At 37.0% G+C, this 15960-nt stretch overlaps 1 protein-coding gene and 1 long non-coding RNA gene across 3 annotated transcripts in view; one reads left to right on the forward strand and one right to left on the reverse strand.

Annotated features, from left to right (window-relative positions):
* Window positions 1–13289, forward strand: part of LOC126830050 (etoposide-induced protein 2.4 homolog) — a 36347-nt gene extending 23058 nt beyond the window's left edge. For both annotated transcript variants that reach the window (XM_050560267.2, XM_050560268.2), the window contains 2 exons: window positions 7536–7610; window positions 10360–13289. In XM_050560267.2, the coding sequence (XP_050416224.1) occupies window positions 7536–7610; window positions 10360–10507 (223 nt within the window). In that variant the 3' untranslated portion in view covers window positions 10508–13289. The remainder of the gene's footprint in view (window positions 1–7535; window positions 7611–10359) is intronic.
* Window positions 969–15960, reverse strand: LOC130014112 (uncharacterized). The gene is made up of 4 exons (XR_008789090.1): window positions 15934–15960; window positions 14341–14411; window positions 13341–13421; window positions 969–1317 (listed from the first exon to the last, which is right to left on the reverse strand). It is a non-coding gene; the product is annotated as an uncharacterized LOC130014112 (long non-coding RNA).

Below are 15960 nucleotides of genomic sequence, written 5' to 3' on the forward strand. Positions count from 1 at the left end.
GACCCCATAGAGGTCATAATTTTTATCCGATATAAAAAACGTATTATTATATCACCGTTACACCCTAAGGACGACTGAGTTCGAATTTCGTGCAAATCAGCCCAAAACTGACAGACAAAATGGCTGCCCCTCGTTCTCAAATAGCGTAAAAATATGGTATATCAAGGTTGTGGACCCTATAGAGGTCACAATTTTTATCCGATTGTGTTGAAACTTGAAATATAAGTTTATAACCCAAAGATTGCAGTTCCTTTCGATATTCGCGCATATCAGACCGTAACTTCCTGAATTATGGCCCCTGATTGTACAAAAAAATCACTTTCTTTTTAGCTTGTTCTCTCTTCATCTCTCGAAAATGTGGGCGTATCCTGCCTGGCAGCCGCTGGTTATTATCCCGTGCCGAACGAAGTTAGGGAGGGATATTGAAACGGGGTTCGTCCGTCCGTCCGATTTCGTTTCCGGAGCATATCTCATAAACTGTTCAAGATATCTTTCTGAAACTTTGCACACACATCAACCTATTACAGTAGTTGTGCCTTTTGCTATTTAGGAATTTTTGGGATTTATATTTTTTGTGTTTCCATGAAAACAAATTTGACTTAGTTTTTGGTGTATAATTTTGTTTCTGGAGCATATCTCATAAACCATTTAAGATATCTTTTTGAAACTTTGTACAGACATCTACCCATTATAGTAGTTGTGCCTTTTGCTATTTAGGAATTTATGGGATTGATATTCTGTGTAATTCCATGGAAATTACATATTGTATTTTGTTATGTTCACTTTTTTGTATAATTGTTACTTGAATATCTATCTTTTGCCGCCTCATTGTTATGCTTTCATAATCCATTTTCTCATCAGTTTCTGGACATTCCTAAAGGAGAAGATATGTTTGTAGTAAATCATTTACTCATAAAACTCATTTAAATACACATTCAACTATTCATCATTAATTTTAAAAACCTTGCTTGTATACATGTACATTTATTACTGCTACAGAGAGGAAGAAACATGAATAAATGTGAGGATTGTACTAAATCATTTACATGCCAGCGTAAATGTCTGCAGTACAATCGTAATGATACATTGCATAAATTATAGGATATATGATTCCTGTTCTAGGTTATTTGGGTATTTGCAAATGTACTATTCTTTCATTGATTGGCTCAAAACTTTGTAACAATACAAACAGCTACATGTATACATTAACAATAGCATAAAGAAGTTATTTTTCCTTATTTCTTCCAAACAAGTGCAAAGGCGCGGGATGTTGATGACTAGTCATCTTGTTGGTTCTCTGAAGGAAGAATCCAGCACCTGAAAAGAAAAGAGAGAGAAGAGAGTGTATCTGGTCTTACGGTGGTTTTGTTTCATCTAGTAAAGCTTCCGAGGGGAGGATAGAGGAGGGAAAAAAAAAATTATGGCAATCTAAATGTACATTCGTATGGATGATCGTATATATATATATATATACTCTTCAAAAAAAGTAGGGGATATTGAAATGCAAATACCTATGCAGGTTGTTATATGATAAATAGTCATGGACACTAGACATGCTTTGAAAGTATGTTCACAGATGAATATCTTATCGCCCCAACATAACCACTGAGCTGCACATGTGACACGCAATAGTGCCATATACGTGGGAGGGGTTCATTGTCAAATTTGACACTTCAAGGAAGGGTTGATGAAAACTGCGGCATGCTGGTTTATCTATCCATGTTTGCTTTCCTATCGGTTCTTGCATAAGATTTACTGTTTAGCGTATCTTTGCTTTAGTGTGTTACGTTTTAATTTGATCGGGAGACATGTTCGTCAATGTCAACCGACAACACTGCAAGAATTGGCCGTGGCACTGCAAGAGGAGTGGGTCAGATTGCCCCAAATCGTGATTGGACGGTTGATTAGGAGCATGCCACGATGAATTGCTGAATGTCTGAGGAATTGTGGAGCAATTACTCATTATTAAGACAAGAATCAAAAACGTCCATTTTCACTTTTAACGGTGTATCTCTTTGCGAGTGAAATGGGGCCTTCAGATAAGCTGCCCATATGAACTGTTTATTTTCATCTGTAGGCAATTGGCCTGTTATTAACATATACTGGTTACCTCTAATAAAAACAGCAGTGCATTTCTGCAGTTTTGTATTGTTTCTGAATATCCCCTACTTTTTTATACGCCCACATTGAAATGTGGACGTATATTGTCGTCGCCCCCATCCGTCCGTCCCTCGTCCACAATTGCTTGTGGATGCTCTAGAGGCTAAAGTTAATATCCGATTGACTTTAAATTTATATACAGTGTTTATGGCCATGAAACGAAGAAGCCTATTGATTTTCAGCGATTTCTGATAATTACTGCCATGGTTATGGCCCTTGATCACTTCAAAAAATCTTGTGGACGCTCTAGAGGCCAAAGTTAATATCCAATTGACTTTAAATTTAGGTGCGCGGAAATAAGTCACAGGAAAAAAAGTAACAGTAAAAAAGTCACAAATTTGCCTAGGTAAAAAAAAACAGGAAAAAAAGTCACAGTTTTTTTATTACATCTCAAATTCAATAACAATATAAACAATAACATACATATTTAACCTTTCATTACACATATGTTCATTACACAGATGTAACCAGACTGTTTCAGTCTTTAGAAATCAGCACATTTTGATATCATAGCACATTTGACGTATTAGCACATATGGCATATCAGCACATCTGACATTTTAATACATAATAGCACATTTGACATCAGTACATCAGACATTTTAGCACATTCTAGCTCATTCAACATTCTAGCACATCAATACTCTTTGTTAATTCTAATGTTCCATCCAACTCCATGTAAGAATTCTGGGATGGATTTGGCACCGCTGACACGATCTCTGCAAAGATTTCGTAATTGTGTCTGCATCTTTACAAACTTTTTCTTGACCTTCCTGACAGGTGGATTTCTGATGGCATCCTGGGCGACGACTGTCTGGACTGTGGCTGATTCCTTCTGGAACCACTCCACCACTCTCCAGATATAAGTTGTGACTTTTTTACCTGTGTTTTTTTACTGTGTTTTTTTTACTGTGACTTTTTTACCAGTGACTTTTTTTCCTAGATTCTAAATTTATACACAGTGCTTAAGGTCATGAGACGAAGAAGCCTATTGATTTTCAGCGATTTACGATAATTACTGCCAGAGTTATGGCCCTTGATCACTTTGAGAGGCTAAAGTTTATATCCAATTGACTTTAAATTTATACACAGTGTTTAAGGTCATGAGATGAAGTCTATTCATTTTCAGTGATTTTCGATATTTACTGCCACAGTTATGGCCCTTGATCACTTTGAAAAATCTTGTGACGCTCAAGAGGCTAAAGTTATCATCCGATTGACTTCAGATTGATACACAGAGTTTAAGAGCTTGAGACGAACAAGTATATTGATTTTCAATGAATTTTTATGACTTGAACAGCTAAATCCATGATATTAAAAGTTTTGTATACTAAACATTAGTATGGGACAGAACTTTATAAAAACCAAACAAATTCTAATGGTTTTCTGATAATTACTTCATGAGTTGTTACTCTTAATCAGATTTTAGTGTATTATAAATGTTTCATTACCGAAAGAAGTAAAAATATGCGACAACACTTGTTGACTGCCCGGACGATTTAGCTGCTGTGGGCGTATGTTTCGTTGCCTGGCAACCTATCTTTTGAAGAGTATATATATATAAAAAATAATCTTTATTTCAAGTTCATATGCAAATACAATACAACATTAAAATTAGTTACATGGATGTACTATCAATCGTAATTTAAGAATATGCATAATATAGTACAGTTTTGCAAACTGTCCTGCTGTGTGTGTGGTTTTTTTTTATTTATTTATTTTTTAATTTATTTTGTTTGTTTGTAATATATTGTGTAATAGAGATGTGTGATATAAGGTATATTAGAGAGACTGTGTATTATAGATATAATGTATATTATGTGTAGAGATGTGTGCTACAAGGTTAGAGAGTCTTATGTGTATTAGAGATGTAATGTATTTTGTGTAATAGAGATGTGTGATATAAAGTATATTAGAGAGTCTATGTGTATTATAGGTGTAATGTATATTGTATATAGAGTGTGTTAGAGTTTATGTGTATTATAGGTGTAATGTATTTTGTGTAATAGAGATGTGTGATATAAGGTATATTAGAGAGTCTATGTGTATTATAGGTGTAATGTATATTGTATATAGAGTGTGTTAGAGTCTAGGTGTATTATAGGTGTAATGTATATTGTGTAATAGAGATGTATGATGTACAGTATGTTAAGAGTCTGTGTAAATAAGAGATGTAATGTATATTGTGTAATAGAGATCTGTGATATAAGGTATGTTAGGGAGTCTATGTGTGTGTATTAGAGGTGTAATGTATAGAGATGTAATATAAAGTATATTAGAGCCTGTGGGTATTAGAGGTGTAATATATGTGTATGTGTATTAAAGATGTAATGTATATTGTGTATAGAGATGTGTTATACAAGGTATGTTAGAGAATCTACATGTATTAGAGATGTAATGTATATTGTGTATAGAGGTATGTGATACCAGGTATCGGAGAGAGTATTAATGGGGGCTTATGTCAACTTTGCAACAATGGAGACCAACATACCATTCAACACTAAGAACCTACTCTTCCCGAGACCAGATCTGAAACTGCAAATCTTCGAACAAATCCACGCCCTAATGGACACAGTTGTACTAAGTAGAATAGTGAAGTAAGAGGGGGTCACGGTTAGACGGGCCCGGCATCTAAACACTAAACTACATAGGGGATTTATACCAAACTGGCAGGATAGTGGAGTAAGGGAAGTCACGATCAGATGGACTCGGCATCTAAACACTATTCCACCAAAAACAGACACCAAACCTACAGAGTGGGATAGTGGAGTAAGGGGAGGTCATGATAAGACGGGCCTGGCACCTAAACACAAACCCCACAAAGATGACATCTACCAAACTAGCAGGATAGTGGAGTAAGGGGGAGTTACGGTCAGACGAACTCGGCACCAAAACACTATTCCACAAATAAAACTGATACCAAACCCAGAGAGTGGAATAGTGGAGTATGGGGAGGCCACGATAAGACGGGCCTCCACCTAAACACTAAAACGATGACATCTACCAATCCAGAAGCAGACGTAATCATCTACCAAACGATATGTTTTATATTAAATAAAGGGAAGAACTTCCCACTAAACCAAATCCATGGCCTAAGGCCAAATGGAAAGATTGCAAAATCATATTCTAAAAAACAGGAATCAGCTTCGGCTCTCCTATGTCTTGTGGGCGATATCACTTATGTGGAAGCAGACGTTAAACACCAAGAACGAACTTTGCAACTGGGGGGTTGGGATGGCCGTGCTTCGACCTCTAGCTGGCTGGTCACCTCTGGCTTGCATCTGTGGTTTTGATCCCTCGATCCCTGGTGTGAGCGTATGTGGCTTGGAGATAGGGGCGCCTTCTCAACCTCGTGGGTTTACTCCGGGTACTCCGGTTTCCTCCCACAGGAAAGACCCCTGCGCGTGCACTAAGATATATATAAAAAAAGAAAAAAAAAAGACTTGTCTGTGATATCACACACAACTTTGCAACTCATTGCAACTAGTTGCAGTCAGTTGCAAGTGTGCTTATGTCAATCATATCAACGAATGAGAGCAACCGAATTCGGAGTGCTGATGTTGACTCGGAACTGATAGGGATTACGCGTGACTGTTAATTTATTCATCACATGATCAACAAAATTGCGAATACATGTACCTTAAAAGAAGCACCCCCAAAGGCATGGACGGTCTTGCCATAATTCTATTAATATATTATTGTCGACATCATCAACATTTGAAAAGTTGGTATCCTTTTTGCTTATTTATAAAGTTACATGACACATGTCTCTAATCACATGATGTTATTTCCATGGAAACGAGTTGGCGCCAATTGTAAGAACACCCATGTCGACTGCAACAAGTTGCAGCGAGTTGCAGAAAGTGAAACATGTGCGATTGACTGCAACTTGTTGCTTTGAGTTGTAAGAAGTGCTCAGGTCGACCTTTTTCAGTTGCATTCTTTTCCTTTAAGTTGCTCTCAGTTGCCGAAAAGCCAGTTGCTTTCAGTTGCAAGGTCGTCATAAGCCCCCATTAAAAGATGTAAGGTATATTGTGTATAAAGATGGAAGGTATATTGTGTATAGAGATGTGTGATATAAGGTTAGAGAGTGTATGTATATTATAAGTGTAATCTATATTGAGTAAAGAGATTGTGATGTCATTATGTTAACCTGTTAAGTGTGACGTTTTTAAAACGTTAACTACCCCCTATTGTGTAATTAATTTGACGAAGTGACGAAGAACTATGTACTATGTTCTAAGAATAGGATGGGGAAAATACCTCCACACTTCTTCAACATGATGAACGTCTACGTACTATTGACATGCTTCAAATGGGTTCTACACAGCGAGCAGTAGCCAACATGCTTAATGTGTCACAGTCTATGATCAGCAGACTGTGGAACCGGTACCAGCAAACACACAATGTTGATGATAGACCTCGTTCAGGTCGTCCTAGAGCCACTACACAAGCCCAGGATCGATACATTCATACACAGGTCCTGCGAAATCGAGGATAAACGTCCAATCAGCTTTCTGTTAACTTGTACCAACATACAGGAATTCGAGTTATACCCCAAACGATTAGAAATCGGCTACATGCAGCCCATTTGCATTCACAACGACCGCGTGTTGTGCCTCCATTAACTCGCCAGCACATGGCAAACAGACGTAAAAGGTGTAGGCAGCGTAAAAATTGGGGTAATCGTTGATGGGCGCGTGAAATGTTCTCAGACGTGGGCGTGGGTCTGTTATGGTGTGGGGAGGAATCGCCATAACTGTGAGCACATCCTGGCACTGATAGTTCTGCCCTTTGCTTAACGTGCAGGTCGACGTTTCATCTTTCAAGATGATAATGCCTGTGCCCACCACGCTCGTGTCGAGAATGACTTCCTCCAGCGTCAAAATATTGTCCATATGCCTTGGCCAGCCATGAGTCCTGACCTTTGCCGTATAGAGCATGTGAACCGACAACACTGCAAGAATTGGCCATGGCACTGCGAGAGGAGTGGGTCAGATTGCCCCAAATCGTGATTGGACAGTTGATTAGGAGCATGCCCAGACGAATTGCTGAACGTCTGAGTATTGGTGGAGCAATTACTCATTATTAAGATAAAAATCAAAAAAGTCCATTTTCACTTTTGACAGTGTATCTCTTTGCGAGTGAAATGGGGCTGTTAGATAAGCAGCCCATATGAACTGTTTATGTTCATGTGTAGGCAATTGGACTGTTATTAACATACACTGGTTAGCTCTAATGAAAACAGCAATGCATTTCCGTAGTTTTGTATTGTTTCTGAATATCCCCTACTTTTTTTGAAGAGTATAGGTTTACAGTAAGGTGTAAACTATATAGATATGTAACTAAATAGCTGTAATGTGTTTATATTGCAGTGGCTGTATATTCTCCATTATATTTCCACTTGTTATAATTAGTGCTAATGAGGCTGTTGAACCTACAGAACCATTGTAAGTTTTTTTATTGTTATTAATATACTATTCAAAAAAAGTAGGGGATATTTGATTTTGGGGGCATAATACTAAAATATGCAAATGACTACGAAAAAAGACACTATAGAACCTAACAGAAGAAACATTTCCAGTTACATGTGACGTCCAAACGCACCAATAGCTACCGCACGGAATGCAGGTGATGCTTGGGATCATCATGGGGGTCCAACCCAAGATTTGCACGACTCTGACTTTGAATGTTACAGTCATTGTGGCATTGAATTCCAGGGTGGAAACATCAGTTTAATTGTTTTAGTGACCAGAAAAAAATTTTGATATGCGTCGGCTTACCCAAAATGAAAGGTTACGTGCCCTTGGCATGCTACAGATCGGCACAACACAGGCGGTTGTGGCGCGGACGATGAATGTTTCTCAGTCTGTCATAAGCAGGCTATGGTCCAGATACCGTGATACACAATCTGTACAGGACAGACCACGCTCAGGTCGACCAAGGGCGACAACTCAAGCCCAGGATCGATTTATCCGTACCTTGGCCTTGAGAAATCGTGTCATCACAGCAAATCAGATCAGCGCTCGTCTTCAAACAGACACTGGTGTGAGAGTGAGTGGCCAGACGATTCGGAATCAACTGCATAGGGGTCACCTTCGCGCCCGACGTCCTCGCGTGATCCCTTGTTTGAGAGATCATCACATTCAGGCAAGACGTCGTTGGTGTAGGGATCGTCAACACTGGGATAATCGACGCTGGAGCGATGTGATGTTTTCAGATGAGTCAAGGTTCACTGTTGATTTTTTGGACAGACGTAGGAGGGTGTGGCGTCGTCGAAACGAGCGCTTCCAAGACGTTAACGTCATCAGACATGATCGAATTGGGGGTGGTTCTGTTATGGTGTGGGGAGGCATCACTGTTGCTGGAAGAACGGCTTTACATGTTGTTGCAGGGCGTGTTACAGGCCAGTACTACCGGGACAACATCTTGGCAGTCCATGTTGTGCCGTTCGCACGACGTCATGGCCGCCGTTTCATCTTCCAGGATGACAACGCAAGATGTCACAGGGCCAGGATCGTTACAGGTTACCTCCAACAACAGAACATCACCACATTACCTTGGCCAGCACTGAGTCCCGACCTCTCCCCCATCGAGCATGTCTGGGACATGCTTGGACAGAGGTTACGTCAACGTCAACAACGTCCTGCCAATGTCCAAGAACTTGCTGCTGCGTTGCAACAGGAATGGGACAATCTGGACCAAAATGACCTTAGACGTCTCATTAGGAGTATGCCACGTCGGATCAATGCTTGTTTGGCAAACAGAGGAGGATTTACCCGTTACTGACTTGGTTGTGATGCTGTGGTAACTTTGCTGTTTGACCCCGGGTATCATTTTACCCTTATAATGGTCAGTCTGTGCCTTACTTAGTCTAACGATCATTTGGAATAAATCGATGAATGTGAACTTCATTTCATTTTGTCATTTGTTTCTTCGTCAGTTTCATTAGGTGACTTTAATAACACTTAAAAATCAAATATCCCCTACTTTTTTTTAATAGTATATTATAGATTTGATTGTCATTTTTATACGCCCACATTTTTATGTGGACATATTATGCTGTCGTCCCTGTCCATCATACTCCTCGCAGTGTTTCATTTGATTAGACCTAATCGCATTCAAACACTACTGTTCCAAATTATGACTGGTTAATAGTCTGATTAACAACCAATACCTAACTGCGTAACAATCTCATTCGGCTTTAAACAGATATAATATGTTTACATAACGTTACGTCATGACGCACAAAATTGATTACTGCCAATTAATCAGTGCAATTGCAAACAAACAAAGCTATCAAAACAGCAAACAATGTAAACAATACTTCTTCAAGACGAACATTATTTTCACCGTTTTTAATACCTTAAATCACTGTCCAAAGTAGGGAAGACCCCAGATTAAACAAAGGGCGGTCACGCTGCTGTACTTAGGAGAGATTTGATTGAATGGAAAGAATAGACACACTCCCTCAAAAGCTCAAGTATCAGAAGTGAATCCAGCAATGGCCAGAGAGGGATTTCTCGGGCTATTGCTTCAGGAATATGCTGTCTGTCCACAATTTGTTTGTGGACACTCTACTGGTCACAATTTTTATCCGATTTTTACGAAACTTGAAATATAGGTTTATCTTCCAAAGATCTTGACTCCTGTTGATATTCGCATGTATTGGACCATAACTTCCCGGTTGTATGAAAAGTCGCTAGTATAATTTTTGAAACATTTGGCATCCTCTGATGATGATATAAACGAACCACTGCCACCTATCAGTGTTGGGTAAAATCTTTTGATGGGCCTCTTTTTTATCCAATCTAATCTAAGTCACAAGATTATCTACTGACCTGCTAATATTTTGGTTTAGTTCTTGCTAATTAAATGGTAAAATATTCAATTTTAGTACATTTTACTGCTGAACAAATCATGAAAAATTAGTCTTGATAACTTTATAGATTCCATTGAATTTTTCTTAGTGTAATTGATAATCTTTGTGATTCTTATCCAGTACATACATTCTTATAAATGTTATGTGATTTATATAGCCAACTATTTGATTTGTTTTTCTTACAGTGAATATCCTTTAAAACGGTAATTGACAATCTTTGTGATTCTTATCCAGTACATACATTCTTATAAATGTATAAATGTAATGTAATTTATATAGCCAACTATTTGTAATTATTTGATTGTTTTTTCTTACAGTGAATTTCCTTTAAAACTTTTTGCCCCTGTAGTATCCATATCTAACAGTATATTTCATCGATCTGTTAGTAAACGGATAAGAAATGTCTCCAGTTCCAGCAGTCGTTCCTCATCCACATCGTCAACTCCTCAGAAAACAAGACATTGATGTTAATATATAATGTATGGCTACTGAAACCATGTGATATTATTGTTAGTGATTACACTTTTACTAGTGTTGATTTACACATATGTATGTGACAATCAAAGTGAAATTCTTCATTCAGTAAAACTATAACATCCAATCAGTGTATGTGATATCACTTCATGGAATTACAACAACTAAAGGATTTTCAAATTTCATTCGGGTGTGCGAAAATGTAGGTTTACTACAATTACTGAATAATTTAAACTACAGGTCTCTCATAATGTCACGTGTATAACAGATACCTAATTTACAATAGTTTGGGTAAAATTGTGGCATGTACGAGTCCAAAGATTTTTATTTTTATTTTTTTTTAGCTATGAATTTGAGAAATACTAGTGTATAAATATTTTATACAAATGTGATTTTTTTTGTTTATGTATGTAACATAGTTCTAGTCTCAATGCTTTTTTTTTCATAAAGCTACGTTTCTCAGTGTCTGTCATATTTGACCACAGTTACTCGTAAACTGAAAACACCTCCATAAAAGTAGGCCTATTGTTTAAAACTCACCAGTATTTAAAGTAGTCCGTAGATAGCCTTATATTACAAGATTAATAATAATAATAGTGTATATTTACAATGCGCAAATTTCCATACACTAAGCAATGCTCAAAGAGCTAAACACTATGTACCGGTACTCTATATATCTTTCACTATTTACACAACAGTATATTCGGTAAAATACAACTGTATTCACATTTAAACAGATGAGTCTTTAATTTCGATTTGATTTTGAATGATATTCCAGTGAAGGGGCAGATTAGGAGCACTGAACCGAAAACATGAATTAGATCAGACAGATATGTTGGACTAGTGCCATCTATATACATGACAGAAGAAAATTTTGTAGCGGATTCTTGAATGGACAAGATTTTTTAATAACAGTTGGGCATGTTTTGAAGTGCGACTGACTATCCTGAAAGCAGTATTTTTAATAATTTGTAGTTTTGATATTTAAGTTGCGATTTAGACCACTCAAGATGCTGATATTTAAGTTGCGATTTAGACCACTCAAGATGCTGTTGCAGTAATCCAGTCTAGAAAAGACTAGTGATCTAACAATCAATATGCTATAGGTTCTTTTTCATACCAACAAGAATGACTTTGGTATTGTCATGGTTTAATTTTAACTTGCTCGACGTCACCCAAGACGAGATTTCCTGAGTACATGATGATGTCATATGGAATGAGTTAGTATATTGACTAATTTCCTTTTAACCGGTCCTATTTATCGCCTACAAGAACTGACAATAGTGCCCAAAATATTGTAAAATGTGACCGACAAGGAAAGATATGTTATAGATATGCACATTTAAAAATCATATCCAAAATTCAAATGTTTTCATAATTAAATGACAAAATTATGGATTATTGAAATTTTGACAAAAGCGTTCTTACTAATTACAGACAAGAACTGACAAGAATGTTTTATTCTGTAAATCTCATTTATCCATAATTTTTTTTTTTTTATGTGTAGAATATGCATATCTATAACATATGTTTCCTTGTCGGTCACTATTTGTTGATTAGTAAGACCCTTTCAGGTATAAATCATTAAATATGTAGAAAGAGAAGTGGGATCTAACATTGAATCGACACCAATTAGGTTATTTCAGGATTAACATATGATACATGTATTGTACAATTTTATTTCAATAAATTGCTTGTGCGTAGGGGTTTTTGGCAATGGGAGGAAACCAGAGGACCCCAAGAAACACATGAGGTTGGGCAGGAGACATACAGGTTTGGGACCAAAACCAAAACTTGACTACCAAACCCCCCCCCCCCCCCTAATCATAAAGGAAACAAAAAAAGAAAGTTGGTATACAGTAGACTTGATTAGCATAGCGATTTGATGATATATTTATTAAAAGAATTAATTATCTATCAAAAGTTTGCTTCAAATCCCTCTTAAAACATTTTAATCGTAGAGAACTATACAAGCCGTAAAAATCTATTTTAAGCCTCCTTGTTTGTCATGTGACTTGATTGAAGGATGGTCCATTTTTAGCTTTTATTTATATTTATGGATATCTTTCAGGGAATCCAGTATTTTCTGAGTAAGATTGGATGTCTCTACTTGCTATGTATACCAAATTTGTCATACTTTTATTGGAAATAACTACCCTATAAATACTTTTGTGAGAATGCATCTTTAACCTGCACAGGGAAAGAATTTCTACAAATAAGCTATTGTTTATTGTTAAAATAATTCTTTTCCAGGTCCAGTTTGCATTTCTTTATAGCTGGAAACACTGCAGATTGCATCTTGTATAATTGCTAGTGTATGTAGTAGTTGCATTTCTAGCTTGATCCAGTAGTTGTTGCATTTCTTGTTGTTTAGCTAGGTGAACATCAGCCTTAAATATCAGAATATCTATTTATACTCTGTATATAAAGAACTTCTTTCCATAATGCTTCCACTTTCAGCCTGGTAGTAGAAACACTTACAGAATGAAATTTCTTTTATTTGTATATAATTTATAACCAAGTTTTCATAATTGTATCAAATTATCATTATTAAATGTGCATAATTTATGTATTTATTAGAGTTGATTTGTATATAATAATATATGTTTTTTAGAAGATGCATATGTGAGATCCATGCATTAGTTTTCAAATATTAATTTTTAGTGTACATAAGTTTTTTTATATTACTGAATGTATATTAAATTAATTGCAATATTTAACTTTCATTTTCTATAATTTTCGAATCGTTGTAATAAAAAGAGTTTTATCTATTCATTATCTTGTCTTAAAATGTTTTGTTTGGGAAATAATTATAATTGTGTACCTTATTATGGAAAAAACAGGAGGCTCTGTAACTGTGCTGACTGTAATTTGTGATCACTAAGTAGCCATCAAGTACCTGCAACTGAAAAGACTAACTTCAACACAGATACATGCCGACATGGTCTCCACTTTAGGAGATGATGTCCCTTCCTTTTCCCCAGTAAAGAAATGAAATGGGGTTTAACGTTCTACTGTTCTGCTCCGAACTGGGCTAATGAAGATGGATATACGCCATACAGTTTTGCTATGAGAGACATTTTGCCCAGACAGCGGCACTAAGGCCTACTGTTATATCAAATTGCAACTATCAAGGGATCTTTTACGTACGTGCACGCCAATGTGTACACAGGATCTCGGTTTTTGTCCCATCCGAACAATTAGACAGCTCTCCTTGTCAGGCCCTCCGTCCTGCATCACTGACAAGGGGGGAACCACACCGGAAAATCTCGAACTTTCTTGGCCAATGCAGGGATCGAACACCTGACCTCCAGGCTAGCGAGCCAGCGTCTTACCCACTTAGCCATCCTGCCCCCCCCCCCAACAGTAAAGAAGTGGGCTGCGGAATTTAAGCGCAACAGGGAGAGAGAGCCTTGTAGGCTGTGATTTAGCCCCGAAAATCGTTTCATCTCGTCCCAGCAAATTCCGGGTGAAAATCTGACGCTTTGTTACATAATTTAACCAGTAGGCCGTCACTGTCGCATACTTTTCTGTTCCGATGCATTGCACAATACGTCTTGCACTTGAATTACGTCTCGAACTATATTTGTCAAGTGTAGCCATAATCGGGTGAAAAAATCAAATTCTAAGCCAATCAGAAACCATAAAAGCAAAGATCGTCATAGGTCAAGGGTCAATAGCCATAAATAGACCAGTGAATACATTTTATGAGGCGGAACACGGATTGTTTACATTTGTCTGAGAGAATTTCTCTGCAAATATGCCGGGATTACTGGATAATATCACCTGTTAAATGTTGCATTGACACAGTAAAGACGACTTACCCCTGATCTGTGGCATAAATATGGCCAATAATTAGGAAATAGCACCAATGATTGAATGAATCTTTTATTTCCTGGAAACAAGTATTTCTTCAAAACTATTTCAGTGAAACAATATCCAAAAGAAATATATACTTAATACAGATGAAAACGATTTTGGCATGCTTGAAATACTGGTTCCGTCTTATAATTATATATAATGCTAAGAAAAAACAAAAATAATAATACCATGTGATCTGATCGATACAATTAATAATAATTCACCTTCATCAATTTTACTATTTTTTTAAAACGAGAAAACAATAGACTTATTATAAGAGTATAGAGAGAGAGAAATGGGGTTTAACTTCCACTCGACACAAACTGACAAGGGGAAACCGTCGGAAATGAATTAGAATAAAAAAGTAAAATAAAAACATATAGTAAGCATAAAGTGACAAAATATAATATGAAAATTTATTGACATGTACAGTACATTCAAGTAAAACATATTTAAAATATGTAATATTAAAAAAACGCTTGCAAAAATACATGTATACAGGTGCAGGCCTACTCACATAATTTCATCAATATCATCATCACTATTAAAATCAATGTCACTGTCAGCATATGTTTGGCTGTCACTTTTATATTCGAACAATATACACAAAACCATACAAGAAAGTTTTCACTTGTAACAAGTACATCTATTACTGATCTATCTGTAAAAGTGTAATGCAGCTTGATTTACATTCACATTGAAAATTTTGTTTGGTGCTTGATCTCTAGTCACCCTAACCCTGTCATTTGTTCAACAGAGTTTAACAAGAGGAGTTTAAATTTCCACAGCTACAGTTAGGCAACCTGGGAGGAATGCGCCAGAATATGCCCCCTTTTTGACTGGTGATGCAAAGGCAGAAATAATTCTTCATACATATTTTTTTCCAAAAAAGTAAGTGCACATGTACCAACTCATCTATTTCGGTTCTAATTGTCTCCATAACATTGGGGTTGGATGGCCGAATTGTTAGCACGTGCACACTGTATCATAAAGTCTGTCATTGAGTCAACAGGCGTGGTTTTGAATCCCTGGTTGTTCGTGACAAGGAGTAGGGTCGCCTGTCCAACCTCGTGGGTTTTCTCTGGGTTCTCCCCTTTCCTCCCACTAATAAAGACCCCTACGCGCAAGCGAATTATTGAAATAAAAAAATTAAACCATATTTTAGTCCCAAAATGACCTAGTTTGTGTCGAGTGGACGTTAAACCCCATTTCTCTCTCTCCATAACAACTTGTTGGGTATGAGTACTGCACATTGTATTTCACTAATGACACAGTCTTAACCATAGTGGTCTTCTGTCTTTGACTGAGTGGACTTCTCTATTGGTTTGAGTGGTCTTGGGCGGAGTAGTCCTTGCTTCTGTGAAAGAACTATTGCATTTATAAAGTTCGTTTTTTTTTATGTCTTCGGTAACACATATACCTACTAACCTAGTTCGAGACAAACAGATACCATACCTTTAATTTAAGAGACCCGGTTTGCAGTTTACCGTGTGTGGTGGGTTGGCCTTACTTTATTTCAGGTTAAGGCTATTCGTTTTAATAAGGCTTTAACTTACCCGGGATGGTTTTATGCCCATCTTCGC

Source organism: Patella vulgata, chromosome 8 (genome assembly GCF_932274485.2).
Source record: "Patella vulgata chromosome 8, xgPatVulg1.2, whole genome shotgun sequence".
Lineage (NCBI taxonomy): Eukaryota > Metazoa > Mollusca > Gastropoda > Patellidae > Patella > Patella vulgata.